Source organism: Girardinichthys multiradiatus, chromosome 18 (assembly GCF_021462225.1).
Source record: "Girardinichthys multiradiatus isolate DD_20200921_A chromosome 18, DD_fGirMul_XY1, whole genome shotgun sequence".
NCBI lineage: Eukaryota > Metazoa > Chordata > Actinopteri > Cyprinodontiformes > Goodeidae > Girardinichthys > Girardinichthys multiradiatus.
Window position 1 is genome coordinate 9,744,640 of NC_061810.1, and position 23,296 is coordinate 9,767,935.

The 23,296-nt window shown below is 42.7% G+C and overlaps 1 protein-coding gene across 9 annotated transcripts in view; it reads right to left on the minus strand.

The window, feature by feature from the left end:
• The window catches only part of LOC124883862 (chloride channel protein 2-like), a 231,731-nt gene that overhangs the window by 143,271 nt on the left and 65,164 nt on the right, over positions 1-23,296 (minus strand). For all 9 annotated transcript variants that reach the window (XM_047391271.1, XM_047391276.1, XM_047391272.1 and 6 more), the window contains exon 2: positions 20,192-20,339. In XM_047391271.1, the coding sequence (XP_047247227.1) occupies positions 20,192-20,339 (148 nt within the window). The remainder of the gene's footprint in view (positions 1-20,191; positions 20,340-23,296) is intronic.

A 23,296-nucleotide genomic window follows, 5' to 3' on the forward strand; every position in this document is an offset into this window, starting at 1 on the left:
ACGGCACCCCAGACCATCACTGATTGTGGGTACTTGACACTGGACTTCTGGCATTTTGGCATTTCCTTCTCCCCAGTCTTCCTCCAGACTCTGGCACCTTGATTTCCGAATGACATGCAGAATTTGCTTTCATCCGAAAAAAGTACTTTGGACCACTGAGCAACAGTCCAGTGCTGTTTCTCTGTAGTCAGGTCAGGTGCTTCTGCCGCTGTTTCTGGTTCAAAAGTGGCTTGACCTGGGTAATGCGGCACCTGTAGCCCATTTCCTGCACACGCCTGTGCACGGTGGCTCTGGATGTTTCTACTCCAGACTCAGTCCACTGCTTCCGCAGGTCCCGCAAGGTCTGGAATCGGCCCTTCTCCACAATCTTCCTCAGGGTCCGGTCACCTCTTCTCGTTGTGCAGTGTTTTCTGCCACACTTTTTCCTTCCCACAGACTTCCCACTGAGGTGCCATGATACAGCACTCTGGGAACTGCCTATTCGTTCAGAAATTTCTTTCTGTGTCTTACCCTCTTGCTTGAGGGTGTCAATAGTGGCCGTCTGGCGAGCAGTCAGGTCGGCAGTCTTACCCATGATTGGGGTTTTGAGTGATGAACCAGGCTGGAAGTTTTAAAGGCCTCAGGAATCTTTTGCAGGTGTTTAGAGTTAACTCGTTGATTCAGATGATTAGGTTCATAGCTCGTTTAGAGACCCTTTTAATGATATGCCAATTTTGTGAGATTGGAATTTTGGGTTTTCATGAGCTGTATGCCAAAATCATCCGTATTAAGACAATAAAAGACCTGAAATATTTCAGTTAGTGTGCAATGAATCTAAAATATATGAATGTTAAATTTTCATCATGACATTATGGAAAATAATTAACTTTATCACAATATGCTAATATTTTGAGAAGGACCTGTATGTCCTCCACAAGTATACCCTGGTATGAGGCCATACCATGACTAGAGTGAGCCCGCTGGCCTGCAGGGGATCTCTGCTCTCATATGTTAAAGTTGTAGACCCCACTATCCAATTTGAGAGGCGTTGTCTTGTGAGAAGGTTTCCTTTATGTGATGAATCCCATAACACAAACAGCTGCTTCGATTTGCGAAAATCCGCTGTTTTCTCCACATATAACCGCAGGGCTCATACTGGGGCAGAGTGTGTGCAGTCGTTCATGGTCCTGAGGAGAATGGTGGTGGGTAGAAAACCATTGATTCAAAGGCACGGCATGGCAGGGCTATAACAACCTTTGGTATAAAGGCAGGATTAGTTTTCAGTAAAATCTTCGAGTCCCCATCCAGTAACTGCATGCAGGACGGGTTCTCTGCGAGCACTTGAATGTCGCTCACAGGTTTGGCAGAAACCAAAGCAACTAATAAGGCCGTTTTAAAAGGACCAGCCGAATAGCCTTTTTGTTTTGCAGGGAAATTATTTCCTTCTGTAGGATCCGTCCTGACTCCCGCTAGGCATATGACTACACTATGCCCTTGAAACAGGGTGGGGCTGTCACAAACTGGAACCTGTATCCCCTGGATACAGTCTTCATTGCCCAATCTGATGCCCTGTACCCTCGCCACAGCCGAGTTTTGTTTGCCAGTGGACTTGAAGGTGCTCCTGCGTAAACACTGTGCTGCACCGGCTAAGGGGGCCTTCTGTGCAAGAGGTAGGGTGAGAGCTCCCCCTCATGGCCTTATGTGCAGCTGCACGGCCACGTTCTGTCCGCCTGTTAATTTTAATATATTTTGTTTTGCAATTTAACAGACTATTCCTACAGCAAAAATATTGAGACCAATATATTATCTCTAGATGCAGACAAAGCATTTGATAGAGTTAACTGGAAATTCTTGCTTGCAACCTTGACTAAATTTGGTTTTGGAAGCTCTTTCATAAACGGGTTAAAAATATTATACAGATCCCCAATGGCATTTGTCAGGACAAACAACCAAACATCTTCCGGCTTCTATCCTCAGAGGGGCAGGTGGGTATTCCCACTTTCCCCTCATTATTTGCTATTTTTTATTGAACCAGTAGCGGCAGCAATCTGGCAAACTAAAGATATTAAAGGCATACAATGCTTGAAAATTGAACATAAAATCAGTCTTTATGCAGATGAGGTGGTAGTTTTTCTCCAGCATTTGCAAACCTGTGTCTCTCAGGTAACTGGATTGATAAATTCAGAAAATGGTCACAGGAAGCTGAAGAAGCCCTGCAAGGTTGCTTTGAGGCTACAGACTGGGATGCATTGTACCAGCCACATGGAGAGGACATCAATGTCATGACTGAGTGTGTAACCAACTATATAAACTTCTGTGTGGATAACATCATCCCCACCAGAACCGTGAGATGCTTTCGCAATAACAAACCTTGGATCACCAGTGATCTGAAGGACCTGCTTAACAAAAAAAAAAAAAGAGCCTTCAGAGAGGGAGACAGACAATTGTTGAGGAGTATACAGAAGCAACTTAATGTCAAGATAAGAGGAAGCTGGAGAGCAAGCTCCAGCAAAACAATATCAGAGATGTGTTGACAGGGATGAAGATCACAGGCTTCAAGCAGAAGGATGATCAGACCAATGGAGGTCTGGACAGAGCGAATGAACTGAACACATTCTTCAATAGGTTCAGTTCAGAAACAAGCTCAGCATCCTCCTCTCCACCTCAAAGCCAACAGACATCCCACCCTCCTTTCACCCAAAGCTTCCCTGTCACACCTCAAATGTTTTATCTTCCACCTCAGCCATGGACCCTTCTGCTTCTACATGGTTGCCTTCAACCAAATCAGAAGATGCCGATGCTTCCTTTGCCTCCCCGTTCCACCTGTGTGTCTCAGGTGAACATGCAACTGGAGAAACTGAATCGGAATAAGGCTGCAGGTCCAGATTGTGTCAGCCCCACAGTCCTAAAGGCATGTGCGGAGCAGTTCTGTGGGATTCTGCAGCACCTCTTCAATCTTAGCCTGGCCGAGAAGAAGGTTCCAGTGTTGTGGAAGACCTCCTGTCTTGTTCCGGTACCAAAGAAAACTCACCCATCAGTCCTCAATGACTACAGACCTGTTGCCCTGACATCCCACATAATGAAGGTCCGAGACTCCTGTTGGCCCACCTGAGTAAGCAAACTAACCTATCAAGACCCCTTTCAGTTTGCTTATCGCTGTGGATTTGGAGTTGAAGATGCCATCATACACTGCAACGGTGTCTTCACAGGTCTCCCTAAAAAGTCGATCAGATAGCTGCAATTGATACAGAACGCTGCTGCCCGCGTCCCCACTAGAACTAAGGAAGTGGAGCACATTACCCCGGTTCTTAAGTCCTTACACTGGGTCCCCATATCTCAGAGAATAAACTTGAAAATACGTCTGTTAGTCTATAAATCACTGAATAACGTAGCACTCAAATACATTACAGACCTCTCAGGTCGTCTGGCTCAAATCTACTCTGCATACCCAGAACTAAACATGGAGAAGCAGCTTTTAGTTCTTATGCTCCACTGATCTGGAATAAACTCCCAGAAAACTGTGATAGCGCTGAAACCCCGAGTTGCTTTAAATCAAGAATAAAAACTTATTTGTTAAGAGTGGCCTTTGACTGTGCTATCTAAACATTGTTGGTATGTTTTCAGTCCAACTTTCCTCAAAGTTTTTTATCACTCATTTTATTCTCTATATTTTTTAATTACTTTTATGCCACTGTAATGTACTTCTCCTATTATGTTTCTTTTTTATGTACAGCACTTTAAATTGTCTTGCTACTGAAATGTGCTATATAAATAAACGTGCCTTGCCTTGCCTAGAGCAGAAAGGACGCCGATCCTGGGAACTGCTGAGAAATTAGAAAACAGAAAAGTAACCTGCAGACAATCACTGTGTCAGATGTTGGACCTTTTCGACCTCACCAAAAAGAAGCATTTGGGGTACTTTGTTGGGGTAGTTGTGTATTTCTCCAGAAATCTACAGTGAAATTATGAAATAATAATTTTGGTTATAGTATAGATGACCTTTTAATATAATCTGAAGAGACTGTGTTGTCACCTCTTATGATTTTGGAGAAATAAATTCCTCAACGTGACACAAATGCATAAACCTCACCCTTACCCTAACCCAACCAAATCAGAAGATGCTGATGCTGCTTTTGCCTCCCCCTTCCATCTGTGTGTCTCAAGAAATTACGTGAAGATGCAACTGAAAAGACTGAATAAAAATATCAGAACTATCAGGACCCCTTCAGTTTGCTTATCGCTGTGGAGTTGGAGTTGAAGATGCCAACATACACCTGCTTCAACATACCCACTGTCATCTGGACAAAGCCAGCAGGACTGCGAGGATCATGTTCTTTGATTTCACCAGTACATTCAACACAACCTGACATTCTACCTGATTTGCTTTGTCAGAAACTCCAGAAGACTCAGGTGGAGGCCTCAACAATCTCCTGGATCAAAGACTACCTGACAAACAGACCACAGTTTGAGACTGAAGGGTTATGAGTCTAAGCAGGTAGTCAGCAGCACAGGAGCACCACAGGGGACTGTACTCTCACCATTCCTCTTCACTATGTACACCTCAGACCTCCAGTACAAGACAGACTCCTGTCATCTGCAGAAATACTCGGATGATTCTGCAGTCATGGGGTGGATCAGAGATGGACAAGAAGATGAGTACAGGAAGGTGGTGGACCGCTTTGTGGCATGGTGTGGAAACAATCATCTCATGTTGAACGTGACTAAAACAAAGGAGATGATTGTAGATTTTCAGAGAAACAGGAATAAGTCAAAAACTATTTCTATCATGGGAGAAGTGGTGGAGGTGGTGGAGGAGTATAAATACCTCAGTGTTCACCTGGACAACAGACTGGAGTGAAGATGCGACTGTGAAGCCATCTACAAGAAGGAACAGAGCAGACTGTACTTCTTGAGGAAGCTGAGGTCCTTTGGTGTTTGCAGCAAGATGCTGCATATCTTCCATAAGTCTGTTGTGGAAAGTGTGATCTCTTCTGCCATCATCTGCTGGGGAAGCAGCATCTGAACCAGGGACTTAAAAAAGCTCAACAAGCTGATAAAGAAGGCTGGCTCTGTTCTGGGGACTCCTCTGCAACCTCTGGAGATCATTGTGGAAAGAAGGATTCTTCATAGAATGAAGAACATTATGGAGAACCCTGAGCATCCTCTTCATGAGACTGTCCCACAGCAACAGTGTCTTCAGTCAGAGGCTTCTTCAGATGTGCTGTAAGACAGAGCGCTACAGGAGATCCTTCCTGCCCACAGCCATCAGCATTTACAACGGCTCTTTGAGGAAATCTACATAATGAGCTACAACAACATTTAATTTCCCTTTAGGATTAATGAAGCATTTTTGAATTTTGAATTGCCATTTTGGGTTGGGTGTGGCTTATTGGCGGCCTCGGTGTTGGTGTGGGATGTGTTTTGTTGCCCAGTTTGTCTGGTTGTGGCTGCGGTCCGGTGCCGGGCATCGGGGACTGGGAGCTCTGTTGGCTCTGCCCTGTGGGTTTGGGGGGTTTTGGGGCATGTTGGGTCATGTGCCCTCCTTTGTGTGGTGTATTCTGGTTGCACTGGGCCGGCTGGTCTCCCTTTTTTTTTTTGGAGTGGGGCCCACTCTTGATCATTGCTGCGCGTGCTTCTGGCCTGCCCAGCCCGGTTACCCAGCTGGTGCATGTTTCCCTCTCATGGACTGGCGGGCTAGAGGTTGGCGTGGAGGGGCTGCAGCGTGTGAGGTGGGGGGTCGGCTGAGATAGCTGGATAATGTTTCTCCAGTCCAGGTTCAGGTGCTGGGGCGGTCTGCCTGTCTCCAACCCAGAGAGAAGTGGACCACCTCCTGGGTCCGGAGGCTGATTGCCCCTATTGGGTATTGGCACCTCGACCTGGGAGTATAGAGCATGTATGGGGAGTGTGAATGAGTGTACTACGTCCATTGTTGTTTGTCTTTACGTTGGGAGCGTGGGTGTGAGTGTTTTTATGTGTCCACATGAGGGTGAGAATGTGTGCCTGTTTTATGTGTCAGGAAATGGGGGGGTAATTTCCTCCCTGGCTGCTTGCCCAGGCCTGGACCATTGGGCACTGTCGGGTCTCTGCTTGTGTAGTGATATGTCCCAGGGTCTCGGGTCCATGGCTGGATCTGCTCAGGTGTAGACAGCTGCCGGCGGGGCCTGTGGGCACGCCGCTGCAGCTCCCTGGGGCTTCTGCACTGTGGCTGCTGGGTGGTTCCCCTTGGGCTCTCCCCTGCTCTTCTCTGGGGGGGGTTACGGTAGTCCCGGCGGTGGTTCTCCTGGGGTTCCTGTGCTCTGGGGGGCCTTTAGATATCTATGGCTCTGTTCTCCTCCGTATCTGTCCCAGGTCCAGGGGGACAGGTCTGTGGCTCCTCACACTCACTATTTCATATTTTTATGGAGAAACCTTGTATACACATGCACGCTCACACTCAGACCCACAGATGTATAGATTCAGGTGTTAACAGATACACAAATGTTCTATATTGAGCTGCATTTCCACTAAATACATCTTGCGTTGATAAGTACCGTGCACGTTTTGGTAAAAAAGCTGTTAATATAAATTTTTCTACAGGTGTAGAAGCAAGTAGGGTGTTATCTTGTATTCTCTTCATCCTTCTTTCTTTCCTCTATTCTTTTCTCTTTCTCTTCCCTTTTCCATTTTGCCCCACCTCTCTCTCAGTCATGCTTCTTATTTTCTTCCTTTTCATTTCTGTCCCTGTAACAACTGAAATAATCCCAAAGCAGTTTCTAATAAAGTTTCTTTTATAAATATCAAGCAGAGCTTTAAAGCGTTAGCTGTAATGCTCCACCTGTGAAAGTAAATCTGTTGGGCTTTTTCTTGGCACTCAGACAACAATTCTGAGGCTACTCTGCTGGACAGGACACGGTTAAAAACAATACATTTTTTATTAAGTTATTTTGTAGTGGTTGGGCCCTCGGCTCTGGGCCTAGATGCACACCAGAGAACAACTATTGAACTTGTGAAGGGGGAAGGTCATGTTTTCTGACACTGGCATGTGATTGTGCACTGGTGTGTGCCTTCTGGCCACAGCTGTGGGTCTACTGAGCGCTCGGTAGCTTTGATCTTCCCCCACTAGCGGGTGTACAGGTTTCTGGTAGACACCCCGAAAGTAGCGTGTCTCTTTTTCTTTGCTAACGTGATGATAACGTGTCCTGGGCATGTCGCTGCCCCCGACACGAAGCGCAGACAAAATGAGTATCTGCCCCAGCTATGAGGTTGCCACATGTCAGGTTATAGATGGTGGCTTGACTCTGTCCATGGTGAGAACAAGTGCAAGTTTCACGACTTTGTAAGCTCCGTTAAGAGGGCAGTGACCAGTTGCAGCTGCGAAAAGTTAAGCACAGTTATTGAGAAGCGTTCAGCAACCGAGTTGTTAACTCGCTCAGTGAACAGTTAAGCTAACTCAGTTACCATATTGACCATCTGAAAGGTGCTTCTGGTAGCGAGAGGAGGTGACTGAAGTGACGTCAGGCTTTTATACTGGCAGGAAGTCCCTTCCATGGAAGCGGACGTCACTTCCATCTGCCAGTCAAGGCTGGCGTAATGTAATAGAGCTTCTCGGGGACAGGCGCTGGAGGCATATCCCATAATGATATACCGAAGCGAATGTTGAAAGAGAACTCAATGACTTTGGTGACCAAGTGAGTTTCTCTGGTGACGGCCGTTGGGATGGAGGGTCTCAACTTATAGTCCACTCTCAACAGATTATACATGTCTAATGGAAGCTTAAAAATGTTGTCTGCAGCAACATGTAATGTACTCTCACCCCCATGTACTATGGGAGTCACTGTGGCTCAGTAGTGATCTTGCAATAGGAAGACTGTGGGTTTAAGTTCAGCTTCCTCCTGTCAAATGTCAATGTGCCACTGAGCAGGGAACCTAAACCCCAAGTTGCTAACCAATCCGTGCATCTCTGAATGTGTGCGACTGGGTAAATGTGGTTCTAGTGTAAAGTGCTTTGAGTGATCTGTAAGACTAGAAAATTCAATCTATTAACTATTTACTCAGGAAAGGTTCCCTGCAGCGTGCCTAGATGCAACAAAATGCTTTGAGAAAACAGATAGTGGGATACTTCTTGAAGTATCTGTTTCTGACATCAGTCTGAGGAAAATTCACCCAACTCTTTACATTCAGCTGTGACATGTTTGAGGGGTTTATTGCATGTTCAGCTCTTTTTAAATATTAAAAAAATAAATTCGGCACTAGAGACCTTTATTTTTCTTTTTTCGATAGTAGGTAGGTAGGTTCAGCTCTTTCAAAGTCCCCTCACAACATCTCAATAAGATTAAAACTCACCCCAGGATGTTTTCCATTTCTGAATTCTGAGCCACTCATTGGTGGATTTGCTGCTATGTTGTGGGGGTCTTTATAAAGTCGTAGGATCTGGTTCTACTTCAGCTATTTATTTTTTTACAGATGCCCTTATAGATTTTCTTTCCATAAGCACCCTCTGAGTAAAAGCATTCATGTTGTATCCATGGTGTATTCGTGGTGAGCTGACCACCTGGTTGCTGCAAAGCATCCTAAACCATGACACTTCTACCTCTATGCTTCTCAGTTTTATACAAGGTTGTTCTCCTGGAACGGTAGATTTTTTTTTTTTATGTCAAACAAGTTCTTTGTCCTGCTGTCCAATTCAGACCAATAACTCAGACTCCTCTGTCCAATGAAAATTATTCCAGAAGTCGTGGTCTTTCTCTACGATGTTTTTGGCAATTTGGTCAGGCTTCATGCTTTACTTGGAGTGCAATAATTTCTTCTTTGCACATGATGTAGCCTTCTACCACCTTGGGGCATGTGTGCAAAATGTTACACGACATTAACATGTGATTAGTCCCAGCTTTTAAATAGGTGCCATTTTAGCTTTACCTACCATCCCTGAGAGGGGAAAATCAATGTGAGTCAATGTTTCAATGTGCTGACAAGCCAGTTGAAACTGGGCCACAACCTGATGAGTATAAAGCAATGTAACAGCAGCCCAAAATCAGACACACACACACGCCCCCCTCTTTACACATACCGAGAGCTCAAGTGGCAGAGAATCAAATATTGATCAGGATTCAGTCTCCTTGGTTACTTGATATATCAGAGTGAAAGTTCCACCTACACGTAACACACACACACACACACACACACACACACACACACACACACACACACACACACACACACACACACACACACACACACACACACACACACACACACACACACACACACACACACACACACACACACACACACACACACACACACACACACACACACACAGCAGTGAAACTCTGCATGTATGCGAGTGTCACATGTCCTGTTTCCTGGACTTGGCTGAAGTCTGAATGTGAATGCCGTTTGAAGACCCCCGTCATGCTTCAGCATGGAGCCCAACAGAGCCATCAACAGGACACATGTGGCTCCTGTATTGTGTTGAAAAGCCCACTGAATCCACATGGTGGAGCAGAGTATGCTCATCAATCACAGGTCAGGTTAACATCACTGGACAACCAGTTGATCAACCGAATGCCACTCATGCAGAAGTGAAAGTGTCCTACACAGTAAACTAAATGCACCAGGACCGCCTCCTGGGTCCAAGGGCTAGTTGCCCCTCTGGAGTATCAGTACCTGGACCTGGAAGTATAGAGCATGTATGGTGAGTGCAAATGAGTGTACGACATCCATTCTTGTATGTCTTGTATGTGGGTGTCAGTGTTTCTATGTGTAAGCATGAAGGTAGCAACGATAGTTGTGACTGTGTGTGGCTGTTTTTGTGTCAGGTTGGGTCTTGGGGTCCCCCCTCTCCTGGATCATCTTAGGCCCCCCCTGTCACACTCTTTCCCGGTGGCTGCTGTCTCTGCCCACCAGTGTGTTGGTGGTTCTCGGTTTCCAGGGCTGGGTGCGTGCTGGCTCACTCCTGGTGGCTGCTTGGTGGGGCCTGGGTCCCCTGACTCTGTCTGATCTCTGTTGGGGGGTTGCCCTAGGGTCTTGGGTCTCTGGGTCCATGGCTGGACTTCCTCCGGTGGGGCCTGTGGACTCGTCGCTGCAGCTCCCTGGGGCTACTCCACTGTGGCTGCTGGGTGGGTCCCCAGGGCTCTCCTCTGCTCTAGAGTGGGGTGGGTGTGGACATATATACTCTATATTGAGCGCTGGTTGCCACTAAATGCATCCTTTATTAATTAGTACCATGTACTTCTTAGTAACATTGTTGTTGTTATATATGTGTTTGTTGTTTGTCCCTGTGGTTTTCTTCCTCTCTTTCCGCGGGTGTAGAAGCAGACTTCTAAGGTGTTATCTTGTATTCTCTTTATCCTTCTTTCTCTCCTCTATCCTTATCTCCTCTCCCCTTTAACTTTTTGCCCTGCCTCTCTCCCTTTCTTTCGTTATGTTTATCTTGGTGGCATTCTTGTCCATAGAGCATCTTTTGTGCAATAATGGTAGCTAAACTGGTTGAAAAGGCTGTTTGGTCCATTATATCGTGAGGTATGAGCATTATCTGAAAGAGAACACTGAAATCTCACTGGTTCGGTGTGGATATGTCTCCTTTGAAAATGTCCATACCTAGATGTTTCATCAGGTGGTTTTCTGAACAGACATTTTTGTCCAGCTCCTACTGTACCATCTTCAAAGAAGGGTAGGTGAAGGAACACATACAGGAACAAAGGAAGGGGAAGAAGATAAGTGATGAAGGCGAAAAGACAACACGGACAAAAAATGAGATGGATGAACACCATTGGTCGCTAGGTGCCTGCTGGTCACCATGGCAACATATGGTGCCACGCTGAGCTCCTGCTGACATCACACCTGTTGAGGAGAAACATGTGTGTGTCATCTTGGAGCCAATTATATGACATAAAGTATCAGTACAAGGTGGATTTCAAGTGAGAGAAGAGTCAGGGGACAGAAAAAGAAACGCCAGCTGTGTGGATTTTATCACCTCATGGACACAGCTGCTAACACCATGCATTGGTGGGTGTTGCCTCTGGAAGGCTGGGCACAGATGCGGGGGACAGTGTTATCAGCAGTAAACAACAAGCCTGAGAAAGGATGGATCATGTGGACTCTCACATGCTTACAAATGATGGAGCTAACCCCAGATCCTTTCTATCCGCAGCAGGGGTGACAAAGATCAAAAGGCTTTTCCAAGACAGCAAAGGCTGGTTTCTGGTATCAAGGTAGGCCAATGTTATAACAACTCAATTTGAGAAACCCTGTAATTTGCAGTCATATTGCCCTCAGGGTTTAAAGTGATCTTAATTAGATGAAGTGAGAAACGTTTTCTCCAGCTGTATGGACCACAGAGCATTTCAGCACTGTCACACCCACACCTGTTGCTGTGCACTGTCAGTCAGATGGCTAAAAGAAAGCTCTTATACTTTTCCATCGCTTACAGGAAAGACAAGTCCAGCTATTTGGAAACATTTCTGGTCGTAAAAATTACATGCAGCCCTAAAGCGGAAACTAAATGAGCACTACCAATAACTCTTATGAACCTGGGACCATTTTAGCAAGTTTTGAGTGAAATGTCTGTAAAGCAGCTGGATGCAGGCTACCTGAGCAGATAGCCTGAGTAATTAACTAGCTTATATCAGCTTTATTAGACTCTCACTGCCCCTCCATAAAAAAATTCTCCATAAAAGAATTCTATGAAAATGAACAAATGAAAGTCAGACATTGCTTTTCAAACATGCGTCAACAGAATTATTTTAAAAAAGTAAACTTATGAAACAGGCCTAGACAAAAATGATGGTACCCTTAACTTAATATTTTGTTGCACAACCTTTTGAGGCAATCACTGCATTCAAACCATTCCTATAACTGTCAATGAGACTTCTGCACATGTCAGCAGGTATTTTGGCCACTCCTCATGAGCAAACTGTTCCAGTTGTCTCAGGTTTGAAGGGTGCCGTTTCCAGACGGCATGTTTCAGCTCCTTCCAAAGATGTTCAGTAGGATTTAGGTCAGGGCTCATAGAAGGCCACTTCAGAATAGTATGTTTTTTAGCCATTCTTGGGTGTTTTTAGCTGTGTGTTTTGGGTCATTATCCAGTTGCAAAACCCATGACCTGCAACTGAGACCAAGCAACACTGGGCAGCACATTTCTCTCTAGAATCTCTTGATAATCTTGAGATTTCATTATACCCTGCACAGATTCAAGATACCCTGTGCCAGATGCAGCAAAGCAGCCCCAGAACATAACAGAGCCTCCTCCATGTTTCACAGTAGGGACAGACTTCTTTTCTTCATATGCTTCATTTTTCCGTCAGTGAACACAGAGCGGATGTGCCTTGCCAAAAAGTTCAGTTTTTGCCTCATTTGTCCATAGGACATTCTCCCAGAAGCTTTGTGGCTTGTCAACATGTAGTTTGGCAAATTCCAGTCTGGCTTTTTTTATGATTTGTTTTCAACAGTGGTGTTCTCCTTGGTCGCCTCCCATTAAGTCCACTTTGCCTCAAACGACGTCGGATGGTGCGATCTGACACTGATGTTCATTGAGCTTGAAGTTCGCCTTTAATCTCTTTAGTTTTTCTGGGCTCTTTTCTTACCGTTCATATTATCCGTCTCTTTGTTTTGTCATCAATTTTCCTCCTGCGTCCAAGTCCAGGGAGGTTGGCTACAGTCCCATGGATCTTAAATTTCTGAATAATATGTGCAACTGTAGTCACAGCAACATGAAGCTGCTTGGAGATGGTCTTATAACCTTTAACATGCTTGTCTATAATTTTCTTTCTAATCTCTTGAGACAACTCTTTCCTTCGCTTCCTCTGGTCCATGTTGAGTGTGGTACACACCATGCCACCAAACAGCACAGTGACTACCTGTAGCCCTATATATAGGCCCACTGACTGATTACAAGAATGTAGACACCTGTGATGCTAATTAATGGACACACCTTGATTTAACATCTCCCTTTGGTCACATTATTTTCAGGGGTACCAACATTTTTGTCTAGGCCTTTTTCATGGGTTTATTTTTCGAAATAATTCTGTTGAAGCATGTTTGAAAAGCAATGTCCGACTTTCATTTGTTCATTTTCATAGAATTATTTTATTCATTATTACCTTTGTCAGATTCAAGTTCTTTCTGTGACCATTGTGGGTGTTTCTTTCATTAACCGAGGGGGACCAACAATTGTGCCCATGTGTGTACATGTATATGTGCAGAGCTAAGTGGACGAAGCCAAGATCCGTTGTGCAACCTTAAAAAGTGACACCAAAACAAAAATAGTGGACTCCCAGCTACCACCAGCGTCTGCTTTTGAAGGAACATTAAGGTCCTTTAGTGTTACAGCAATTAGGGAGAAAGAAAGACTGAACCAAAGGCTTGTCTGCATTTTTCAACACTTAATTACTCCCCAAACAACTTCAACCCAAAAGGTAAACACCACTGGTGCTGGAGAAAAATTAGCGAAGGTCTAAATACTGCTACCTGTAGTGGCACTTTACCAAAATGCTACACAGCAGCAGACAGGTTGGCAGGGTTCCCTCTGGGAAACGTTTAAGATTAACTTATACATTGCATTATATAATCAAACAACCCCGAAATAATGCAAACATTTTTATTCTTGAATAAATTATGTGATTTTATTGTTTTATAATTTTTCCAGACATAGACTACACCCGATTGTCCTTGATTACAAAACCAAATCTCCAGTCAGTTCTTTACTAGCCTAACAATTCTTAGTTCTCAGCTAAATACAGTAAAAAATAAAAAAAAAATAAAAAAAGACTTATTTGATTCTCTCCATCAAACCGTATTAAAATAGGACTTCAAAACTGAGGTAAGGACAACCGTGATTTTTGTATTCCTTTTTATCCCTACCTGGTCGTATAATCAACTATTAGTCAGGGTCTTGTGTCTTTCCCACAGCGAGCTAAAGTTCATAAGACACTGTAATGTAGATAACCTTGCTGTATTACCCTAAAAATCTAATTATTTTAGTCATTTTATTTTTTCAGTTTAAAATAAAAGCAATTAGATCATTTTTATTTTTCATTGTTTAATTTAATACAATAATACCTTAAAACCGTGGTGCTTTTTTTAAAAGATCCTCATGCCATGAGAATCTCCGGACCATGCCCAACCAATTTTATATTTGATCTTCTAGTAGACCATGTAAAAGGACAAAAAAGAAAATAAAGAAAGAAATAACCCATGTGGATTTGTCTGCAATTATCATTTGATCTTCAGGAAGAAATAAAAGAAATAAAGCTTCCCTGGGATTTGAACTGTGGCAACATGGTGAGTAACCTTCTACTGCTGCACACTGTGTTTGTGCAGGTGTGTGTGTTTTACATACATTCTGGTGGGAAGGGTTTTTGTTACACATGACCCCAAATCTTCTGGAGCTAGCTATGATCATGCCTCTTGTGCAAGAACTTATTTTATTGCATATGTTCTGCAACTCAAACCGTCCACTTTTAGTAAAAATTAAACAAAGTGTCACATCTGATTTTCAAAATAAAAGATTATCTTAGATAATTACAGAAATCCTTTTGAGGTTAACCCCCCCCAACATTTAGAGGAACATATAAATTTATATACATTGTTTGAGAAGGATCAATTGATGCAGCGTGAACGGGAAAGCTGACAGGATGTTCCTTGATGCACAGAGATTACATTCGGGACACACACACAAAAAAACTCATCCGCAGAGGAAGAGAGGCCCTGCCAGGATCCCACTCCTTCCACTTTCATCTCTGCAGAGCTCCTCCACCTGCCGCCTCCATCAAAATGCAGCGATGTGAAGTTCAACGCTGCCCCCTGCTGACTGACACACACACACCAACAGGCCTTTCCCCACAGACTGCATCGGCTGGTTGATTATCCAACAGTTGGTGAAAATACCATATGCTCACTCCTGCGGCACTTGTTTTCCTATTTATGCTCTCCAAATGGAGGCAGTGAGGGGGATGAAAACCATTCAGCTCTGCAGCTCAGAGTTACTGCCGGGTTTAATGAGGCCAGACTGTTTCAAGGGAAAACTTCCACTTAATAGCTACCACAACGAAATGCTTCATTATTTCTGTTTTGAATAAACCAGTCTGAAGAGTTTTTCAGAAATACTGTATGTGCATTTATATTAAAAAACACAAAAGAACAAAATCAACTTTAAAGAAAATATTTTAACATTTTTAACAATGAAAGAATAAAAAAGACAAAAGCAATTTATGTGTTTATCAGTTGAACAGTATAGTACTCACTTCAAATGATTGTGAGAGCGGCACACTTCCAACCAGAATCAGAACATGTTGATCTCTTCTAACATTGCCTTTTCTTTTTCAAATGAGCTGATGTGAAGACTTTCATGCCGTAACAGGAAGTGTTTTGTCTAATTCCTGTCCTGTCAACCCCCAGCTGATGGAGGCAGATGGCTACCCTTCTTGTGCCTGGTTCTGCTGGACATGTCTTCCTGATGAAAGGAAGTTCTGCTCTCGACTATCACTCTTCACCCCATGCACGCTCAAAATGGGGGACTAAAGTCAAGATCTGATGCTGTCTGGGGCACTTTAGAAATACTGATAAACTGAACTTGATCTGAACAGGATACCAATAGATTCATTAGAATATGCTTCATCACACTTATTTTTTTTAATTCAGCTAGATTTATGGAGGATGATTTGTGGTGAATAGGTGCTCTATAAGACGAATTGAATTGATCTTTCTGTTGCAGTTTGTTGCTGACACTGCAAACAGTTTGGAAGTATGCGGAGCACCCTGAGATGTAGGCCAGAGTGGACAAAGAACCGTTATTGTAGAAGTAAAGATACTTCCAAGTCAGTGTATTTTTATACATTATTGGCTTGATAAGAATGAGAAAGGATTTTAGCAATATCTGGGAGAAAACTGGGAACCCTAGTTTTGTTTTCACAAATTTTTCAAAGTTATCAGAAATGTTTAACTGTGTTTTAGCGGTTCTGTAATCTGTGTAGAACAGATTTAAAGATGACCAGTCTACATGATGTAGTTATCCCCTTTATCTCAATTTAAGTGGGTCCCAACCCCATCCCCCACCACCCAAAAAAACAGCAATTCTGCTCTTTTAGTGTTTTTACAAACTGAATAAAAAGGTTTAAAAATCCCAAACCATAACTGGGGTCACACAGCTTAGTGCTGATAGGAAGCAGGCTCCAGCTTTAGCTGCTTTAACCGTTTTACCTGTGACGATACAAACAGTGCTAACAAATCCTTTGAATTTTGTCCATCACTATTTCACCGTTTATTTCTTTGAACTGGGTATCCAAAAAGCCTGACAATAACCAGATAGCGTTTCATGAGACATACTTTATTTTAATGACAAATATTAATGTTATAATATTCTCCTAAAATTCTTTCTTTTTAATGCTTCCAAAATTCCCTCACATCCCAAGTAAAACTAGTAGAAACGCATTATTTGCCTGTGTGATTAATTCAGCCATATTCACTTTCTGTTATATTCAGGCACAATAAAATAGAACCTGAATTTCACAGCACTCATGTGAGAAGACAGAGATATGATCAGATAATTTCAGAAGTCAGAGCTGCAACTCTTAATCTTAACAAGCTAACATCTTTCTGCTTGTTTGATCTTGAACAAATGAACAGTTTCACAAAAAAGGCCAACTCAGCTTTTCTGTAGCCATTGAAATGTCAAAGGTGCAGCCACAGCTGCTGATGCAAGACTGAACCCAATCTTGTAAGGGAATGATAGATGTAGGGTGCAACCAGTGGGCCAGGTGAAGCAGAGCCTTAAATGAAGAAACTGTAGAATTTACAGGTAAAATGTGGGTCATTTGGACTCCTGCAGGTTCAGGATCCAAATAGTGCAGCAACAGTTTTGTTAAGAAAGTCAAAGGACCTGAGATTACAGGCTGAAATGAGTAAAAACAGAAACATAGCCAAAGATTAGACTTTGTGTTTAAGATATTTAGTCATATTTTATACCGTAAATAGTCAGTTTGACCCCAGATCTCAAGAAACATTAACCTTTAAACATCATTATACACCATTACACGTACAATTCTGTGGTGTATTTATTTTTAATGTATGCTGACAATGAAATCACATCTGTGTAATGAAGAATACATTTTCATGGCAATATAAACACTAATAGTATTTTGTGTAATTTTTATAAATTATTGATAAAGTTTTTTAAAACATAAAAAAATGCTGCTTTTTGTGTATAGGTTCAACTTTACAACTTTGTGTCATAGTTTGATTGTGCTTAGCCCCAAGCCATGATGGATACTTCTTGGGGTGGTGAATTTGAGGCAAAGTGTGACAATGATCATCTTCAGAGCTTTACCTAAGACAAATCGGAACTTTTCCATCTGATTGTTTTTCATTCATATTTGCAACCCGTAACATAAATAAGGCTGTATTAGAGAAAAGCTGCACCAGCAACAGGGATAACCACAGCCTTAAGAGGTTTGTCAAGCAAAATCAAAAAAACCAAAATCAAGAATCTGGGGGAACTTCACAAGGAGTGGACTCAGGCTGGAGTCAGCTCATCAAGAACCACCCCACACAGATAAATTCTACACATGGGCTACAAATGTCACTTTCCTCGTGTCAAGCCACTGAACTAGAGACAATGTCCCAAGTGTCTTACCTGGGCTAAGGAGAAAACATCTGGACTGTTTCTCAGTGGTCTGTTTAGTTGAAAGTAAGGTTTGAATGTCATCTGCTGGGCCACTGGGTTTTCTGAAGTCCACAGTCAATGCAGCCATCTGCCAGGAACTCTTAGAGCTCCTCATGTTTCCCTCTGCTGACAGGCTTTATGGAGAAACTACTTCCATTTTCCATTGATGCAGTAACTCATGCAAAAAGAGCCCCAACCATGTACTGAGTCCATAGAAATGAGCGGACTTTCAGACACCTGACATTTCTGTTCGAAATATCCTTTTTTAATTGATCTTATCTAATATTCTAATTTTCTGAGACACTGAAGCTTGGGTTTTCATTATCTGTAATCTAGAATCATTAAAATTACAAAAAATAAAGGCTTGAAATATTTAATGTCGAATAATTCAATAAAATACGTTTTTTTTTTTTTAGCTCCACCGGTATAGACATGATACCTGTTGCTTAAGCTGCTTCGCTGTCACTGTGTTCCACAGTGAAAATGTCTGGAGTGGGGCTTGTGCAGCCATCTTTCTCTCTCTCATACACACACACACTGAACACAGCTGACATGATGACAGCCTCCGTGGGGACACAGATGGCTGATGATATGCTGACCATGCTGCTGGCTGCAACATTCAGCATCATTACACAGCAACGAATGAGCAAGATCACGTGTGTGTATGTGTGTGTGTGTGGGGGTACATGCATAAAATCAAGATGAATCTACGCCTCATGTAAGCAATATGTTTCTTTTTGTTTGTGTGTGTATATACACACATCCACAGCCTCTGCCAGCATGAAGAGCATAAAATGACAAGGAATGTGCATGTGTCAGATTTACATGTATATTCATCCTCAACTTGTTTAATGGCTTTGCCTCACTGTGTGTTTCTATTCGCCTTTTTCTCCTGCAGCATATGGCCGTGCTGCTGTCCAAACGACATCTCTCATAATTGCGGCGGCCTGCTGAGCCTCTAATCAATTGAATCAATGGTGTTCGTATGCATCTGAAGAGAACAAGAGGTGGTGGAGTAATGGAAAGCTGATTCATCAGCTTCCAGCAAAACAACACTGAAGCTCATCAGGAAGATGAGAGGGAAGGACACGGAGGCACACAAATCTGCTTATTAGGACAAAACATTGACATAACTGCCTGCAGTTGTTGTTAGACAACACTAGAGGGCTCTCAGTTTTCACAGAATGAGAAGTGACACCAGGCTGTTGAGATGTAAACTCTGGCAAGCTTTGGGATTCTTTATTTAGAACAGAAATATAAGTGAAAACAGGGTAAGGCACATGCAGTAAAGCTCAACATAATCCCATCATCATTCTGCAAGCCTGCAATAAAGACAGCAACCAATCAGACACTTGTGCATATTTGTGACTGCCTGTCCATTTAACTGAAGTGGTAAACTAGGAGTCACAGTTCCCTCTCAATGAGAATATGATCACAAGGAATGTTAGGAGTACTGGGCCAGCTTATCTACCTTTTATTGCAAAGGATGCTCCAGTGGTACCTCTACTAATAGATGTAATTTAATAGGCATTACAGGTATACCTGCCATCTTTCAAAGTGAGCTTAAAGCTCTCATCAGTAATCCTTCCATTACCTCTTGTCGAAAGACATTATATTGGAGTGAGGTTTTACAAAATAAATATAATGCAAATATATCAATGTTTGCAATACTAATACAGCAAAGCTGAGGTTAGATTGCCATAATTGTTAATATAATCTAAGTGTCATGAACTGTAACATTCAGCCTGTTGAATGAAGTAGAGGAAAAGGTTTCACTTGTGCTGCAGCATCAAAGATGGTGATGGGCTTTTCTGGGTCTTATGGTTGCTTGGAAGTATCCCGGCAGATCCTTGATCAGGTGGAGTGATACAGCCCACAACCTTAGGTAATGCAATGTTGTATAATAACACATATTTTGTAGGGCTCAGTGGGGGCAGGTAACATCTGCTAATACAGCACTGTATCCTACAGGTATGTCGCTAAGTTTCAATCTTCCTGATCTGAAGTCCAGGGTGATCTGAGCTCCCTTAGCAACAAGCACTAAGAAACGTGGTCCAGTTCAGACCCAAAAAGGAGCTTCCAGCATTTTATTTCTGACACCAAGGTAATGAAAACAATGAGGCAGTGATGGTGAGGGATGTATCAGAACGGTTTGTTAGGTAGACACAGTTTCTTTGTCTTCACCTTCAGCTGAGGTCTATACTCAATCTGTTTACAGACGTTTTGACTCAGATTTCATCAATAAAGTGTTCAAAAAATAATTAATATCCTCTGTTATTGACACTGACAACTGGGTTGACTTTAAAGGCATTCGTGTCAAACCGTTATTGACATCACTGCAGTCAAAGGCTCTAAACATGACATTAAATGACCTTTTTAGTTATGCAAGCCACTCACTAGCTACATCCTACAGGTTCAGATGTGAAGACACTGATAAAAATCGATCCAAACCGCATTAAAATCTACAACTATACATGATAGCCTTAGCCTTGAATTTCAAGGCTATTTCAAGGCTCCAGGTGGACCACAATCATCTGCCTTTTGCTGAAACTGGAGGTGCTTGCTTGGACTTACTATGGCACTTGGCGCAGCGTCCCTTGTACTCCAGCAGGTCCTGGGTCCGGCTGCGCTCGCTTGTCGAGCGCCTCTGCCCACTCTCCTTCAGCCGGGCAGCCTCCTCTTTGGCAAACACCCCGAGTTCCTGGGTGTAACGCCCATACATCTGTAGAGGAGGGAAGTGACAGATTTAGTCCAGAATGTAGAGACTCCTGATTTCACCCTGGGATGTAGACAGTATTATTGAAAACCGAAGCCTTTTGCACCGCCGGATGTATCAACGGAAGTTCTGCCAGAATTTTTGGTTCTAGTGTGGAAACACCTCACTCTCTGGAGCTTGTGGCCATCATATGTTTAAACTAGAAAAAGTGTTTTATTTTTAAAGGCCTTGCATCTTTAGCAGAGTTGTTTTAGGGAAAACTGAAATTTCCTTTAAAACGGACCTGCCTAGAAAACATTACTCTGACTTTCTGTGTTTTTCTCCTACCATTAAATAGCAAACGCAAAAATGGCGACATATTTTGGACTTGATCATCACTAAGGGTCTAAACATTTCCACGGTGTCTGTAACTGATGTTGCCCTATCTGACCACTTTTCTGTTATTTCTGAAAGCATCATCTGCAATGACTCAGTTTGCCAAAGAGACATGATAAGAAAACACATCTTTAAGGACAGTGCTGCTGAAACCTTTAACCAGATTTACTCTTCTACCTCCACTTTGCCCTGTAACACTGTAGATGAGTTGGTAGAAAACTTTCATTCTACAATATCTGACATCATTGATTCAGTTGTTGCAATTAAACTGAAGGTAATTTCCCTGAACAAAAAGTCTCCATAGAGAAGTGCTCCACCAGTCTGAAGTGAAAAAAGGGAGTGTTGAAAAGCTGGATTGCAGGTTCACTATACCATCTCTAAAGAGAGACTCCACAGATATAATTTACAACTGAAAACTATGAGAGAATCCTTCTTTTCTGAGATCATCAGCAAAAATATTAACAATGCTCGTGCAATATTTGCCACGGTCGACAGGCTAACAAACCCTCCTGTAACTGTAGCATCTGAACTCCTCTTTACCAGGGCCTGCAATGAATTTGCTAACTTCTTTACTGAAAAACCCCAAAAGATCAGAGAGGCAGTCAGCACATCCACATCAACTCCAGTACCAATGCTGTCTCCAACTAGAACTGATTTTGACAAAATTTCCCAATTTCACCAAATAAACTACAAAAACTTAGAAGAAATTGTACAGCAACTAAGCTCTTCTTCCTGCTGTCTCGATGTTTCACCCACAGCTTTCCTTAAGAAAGCTTTGCCTGTAATAACATCTGATTTAATACAAATAATACACACGTCCCTTTTGTCACGTGTTTTCCCCCAGGCCCTAAAAACAGCAATTATCAAACTTCTATTGAAAAATAGCAACTTGGACAAGCTGCTACTACAGAACTACAGGCCTATATCAAACCTCCACTCATAAATCAGCAAGATTATAGAAAAAGCTGTATTTCAGCAGTTATACAACTTCCTAACAATGACCAACCGCTTCGATGTCTTCCAGTCAGGCTTCCTGCTCACCACAGTACAGAGACTGCTCTTATCAAGGTGTTCAATGACATCAGTATAAATGCAGACTGTGGAAGAACCACAGTGCTGGTATTATTGGACCTTAGTGCAGCATTCGACACTGTTGATCACTCCATTTTATTAGAGCGCCTGGAGAACTGGGTCGGCCTTTTTGGAACAGCGCTCGATTGGTTTAAATCCTACTTGAAGGACAGGGACTTTTTTGTGTCAGTAGGTAACTTTACATCAGAGACCACAAAAATCACATGTGGCATTCCCCAAGGATCCATCTTAGGGCCCCTCCTATTCAATATCTACATGCTCCCCCTAACTCAGATTATAATAAACATAATTTATCATAACTATACAGACGACACACAGCTATATGTTACGATGTCACCAGGTGACCATGAACCCATTCAAGCGCTGGGTAAATGCTTAGAAGAAATCAATGCATGGATTGGCCTAAATTTTCTTCAGCTGAATCAAAACAAAACTGAAGTAATAATCTTTGGACCAAAGGAAGAGCGTTTAAAAGTTAGCACACAGCTTCAGTTATTACAGCTAGAAACCACCAGTCAGGCTCAAACCTGGGTGTAGTGATGGACTCAGACCTGAACCTTCAGAGGCACATAAAGATAGTAACAAGGTCGGCCTTCTATCACCTAAAGAACATCTCCAGGATTAAAGGACTAATGTCTGAGCAGGACCTTGAAAAACTAATTCATGTGTTCATCTTTAGTAGAATTGATTACTGCAATGGTGTCTTCACAGGTCTCCCTAAAAAGTCGATCAGACAGCTGCAGTTGATCCAGAACGCTGCTGCCCACGTGAAAGTGGAGCACATCACCCCAGTTCTAAAGTCCTTACACTGGGTCCCCGTATCTCAAAGAATAGACTTTAAAATACTTCTGTTAGTCTATAAATCACTGAATGGCTTAGCACCAAAATACATTTCCTCTTGGCCAGCCATAACAAGCTTCTTAAAATCACACAGGCTCATATCAGCACCAGGAGAGCCAAATAGCACGTTTTATCAGACAGTGTCTTGTGTAAACTGACACACCCTGGTAAGGTGAGCGAAGCATCAAAAGGGGTTTATGACAACTCTGGAGGAGCTGCATAAAGCACCTTCAGAGCTTAGGTGGGAAAATATGTTAACTGCACAACTGCTTGCTAAGCACTCAACAAATATGGCTTTACAGAAGAGTGGCAAGGAGAAATCCATGTATACTAGAAAGTGATAAGTAGTCCTTTTTGCAGTTTCCCACAAGTAATGTAGGAGGCACAGCAAGCATACGAATGATGCTCTGGTCAGATGTTATGTGTGGTAAATAAACTAACACTGTACATCACTCTGAATACACGGTTGTCACAGTAAACAACGGTAGTAGCAGCATCATGCTGCTGGGAGTTCACGTGAACTGTTAACAAAATACAAAACTAATGGTTTTCATTCATCTGGCTTTGAAAAAACATGCAAACTTGTTCCAATGCACAATGATGGGACTTTCCTTTTTAACTTAAACGCCACTATTCTTGTAACTGCAGCGCAAAGC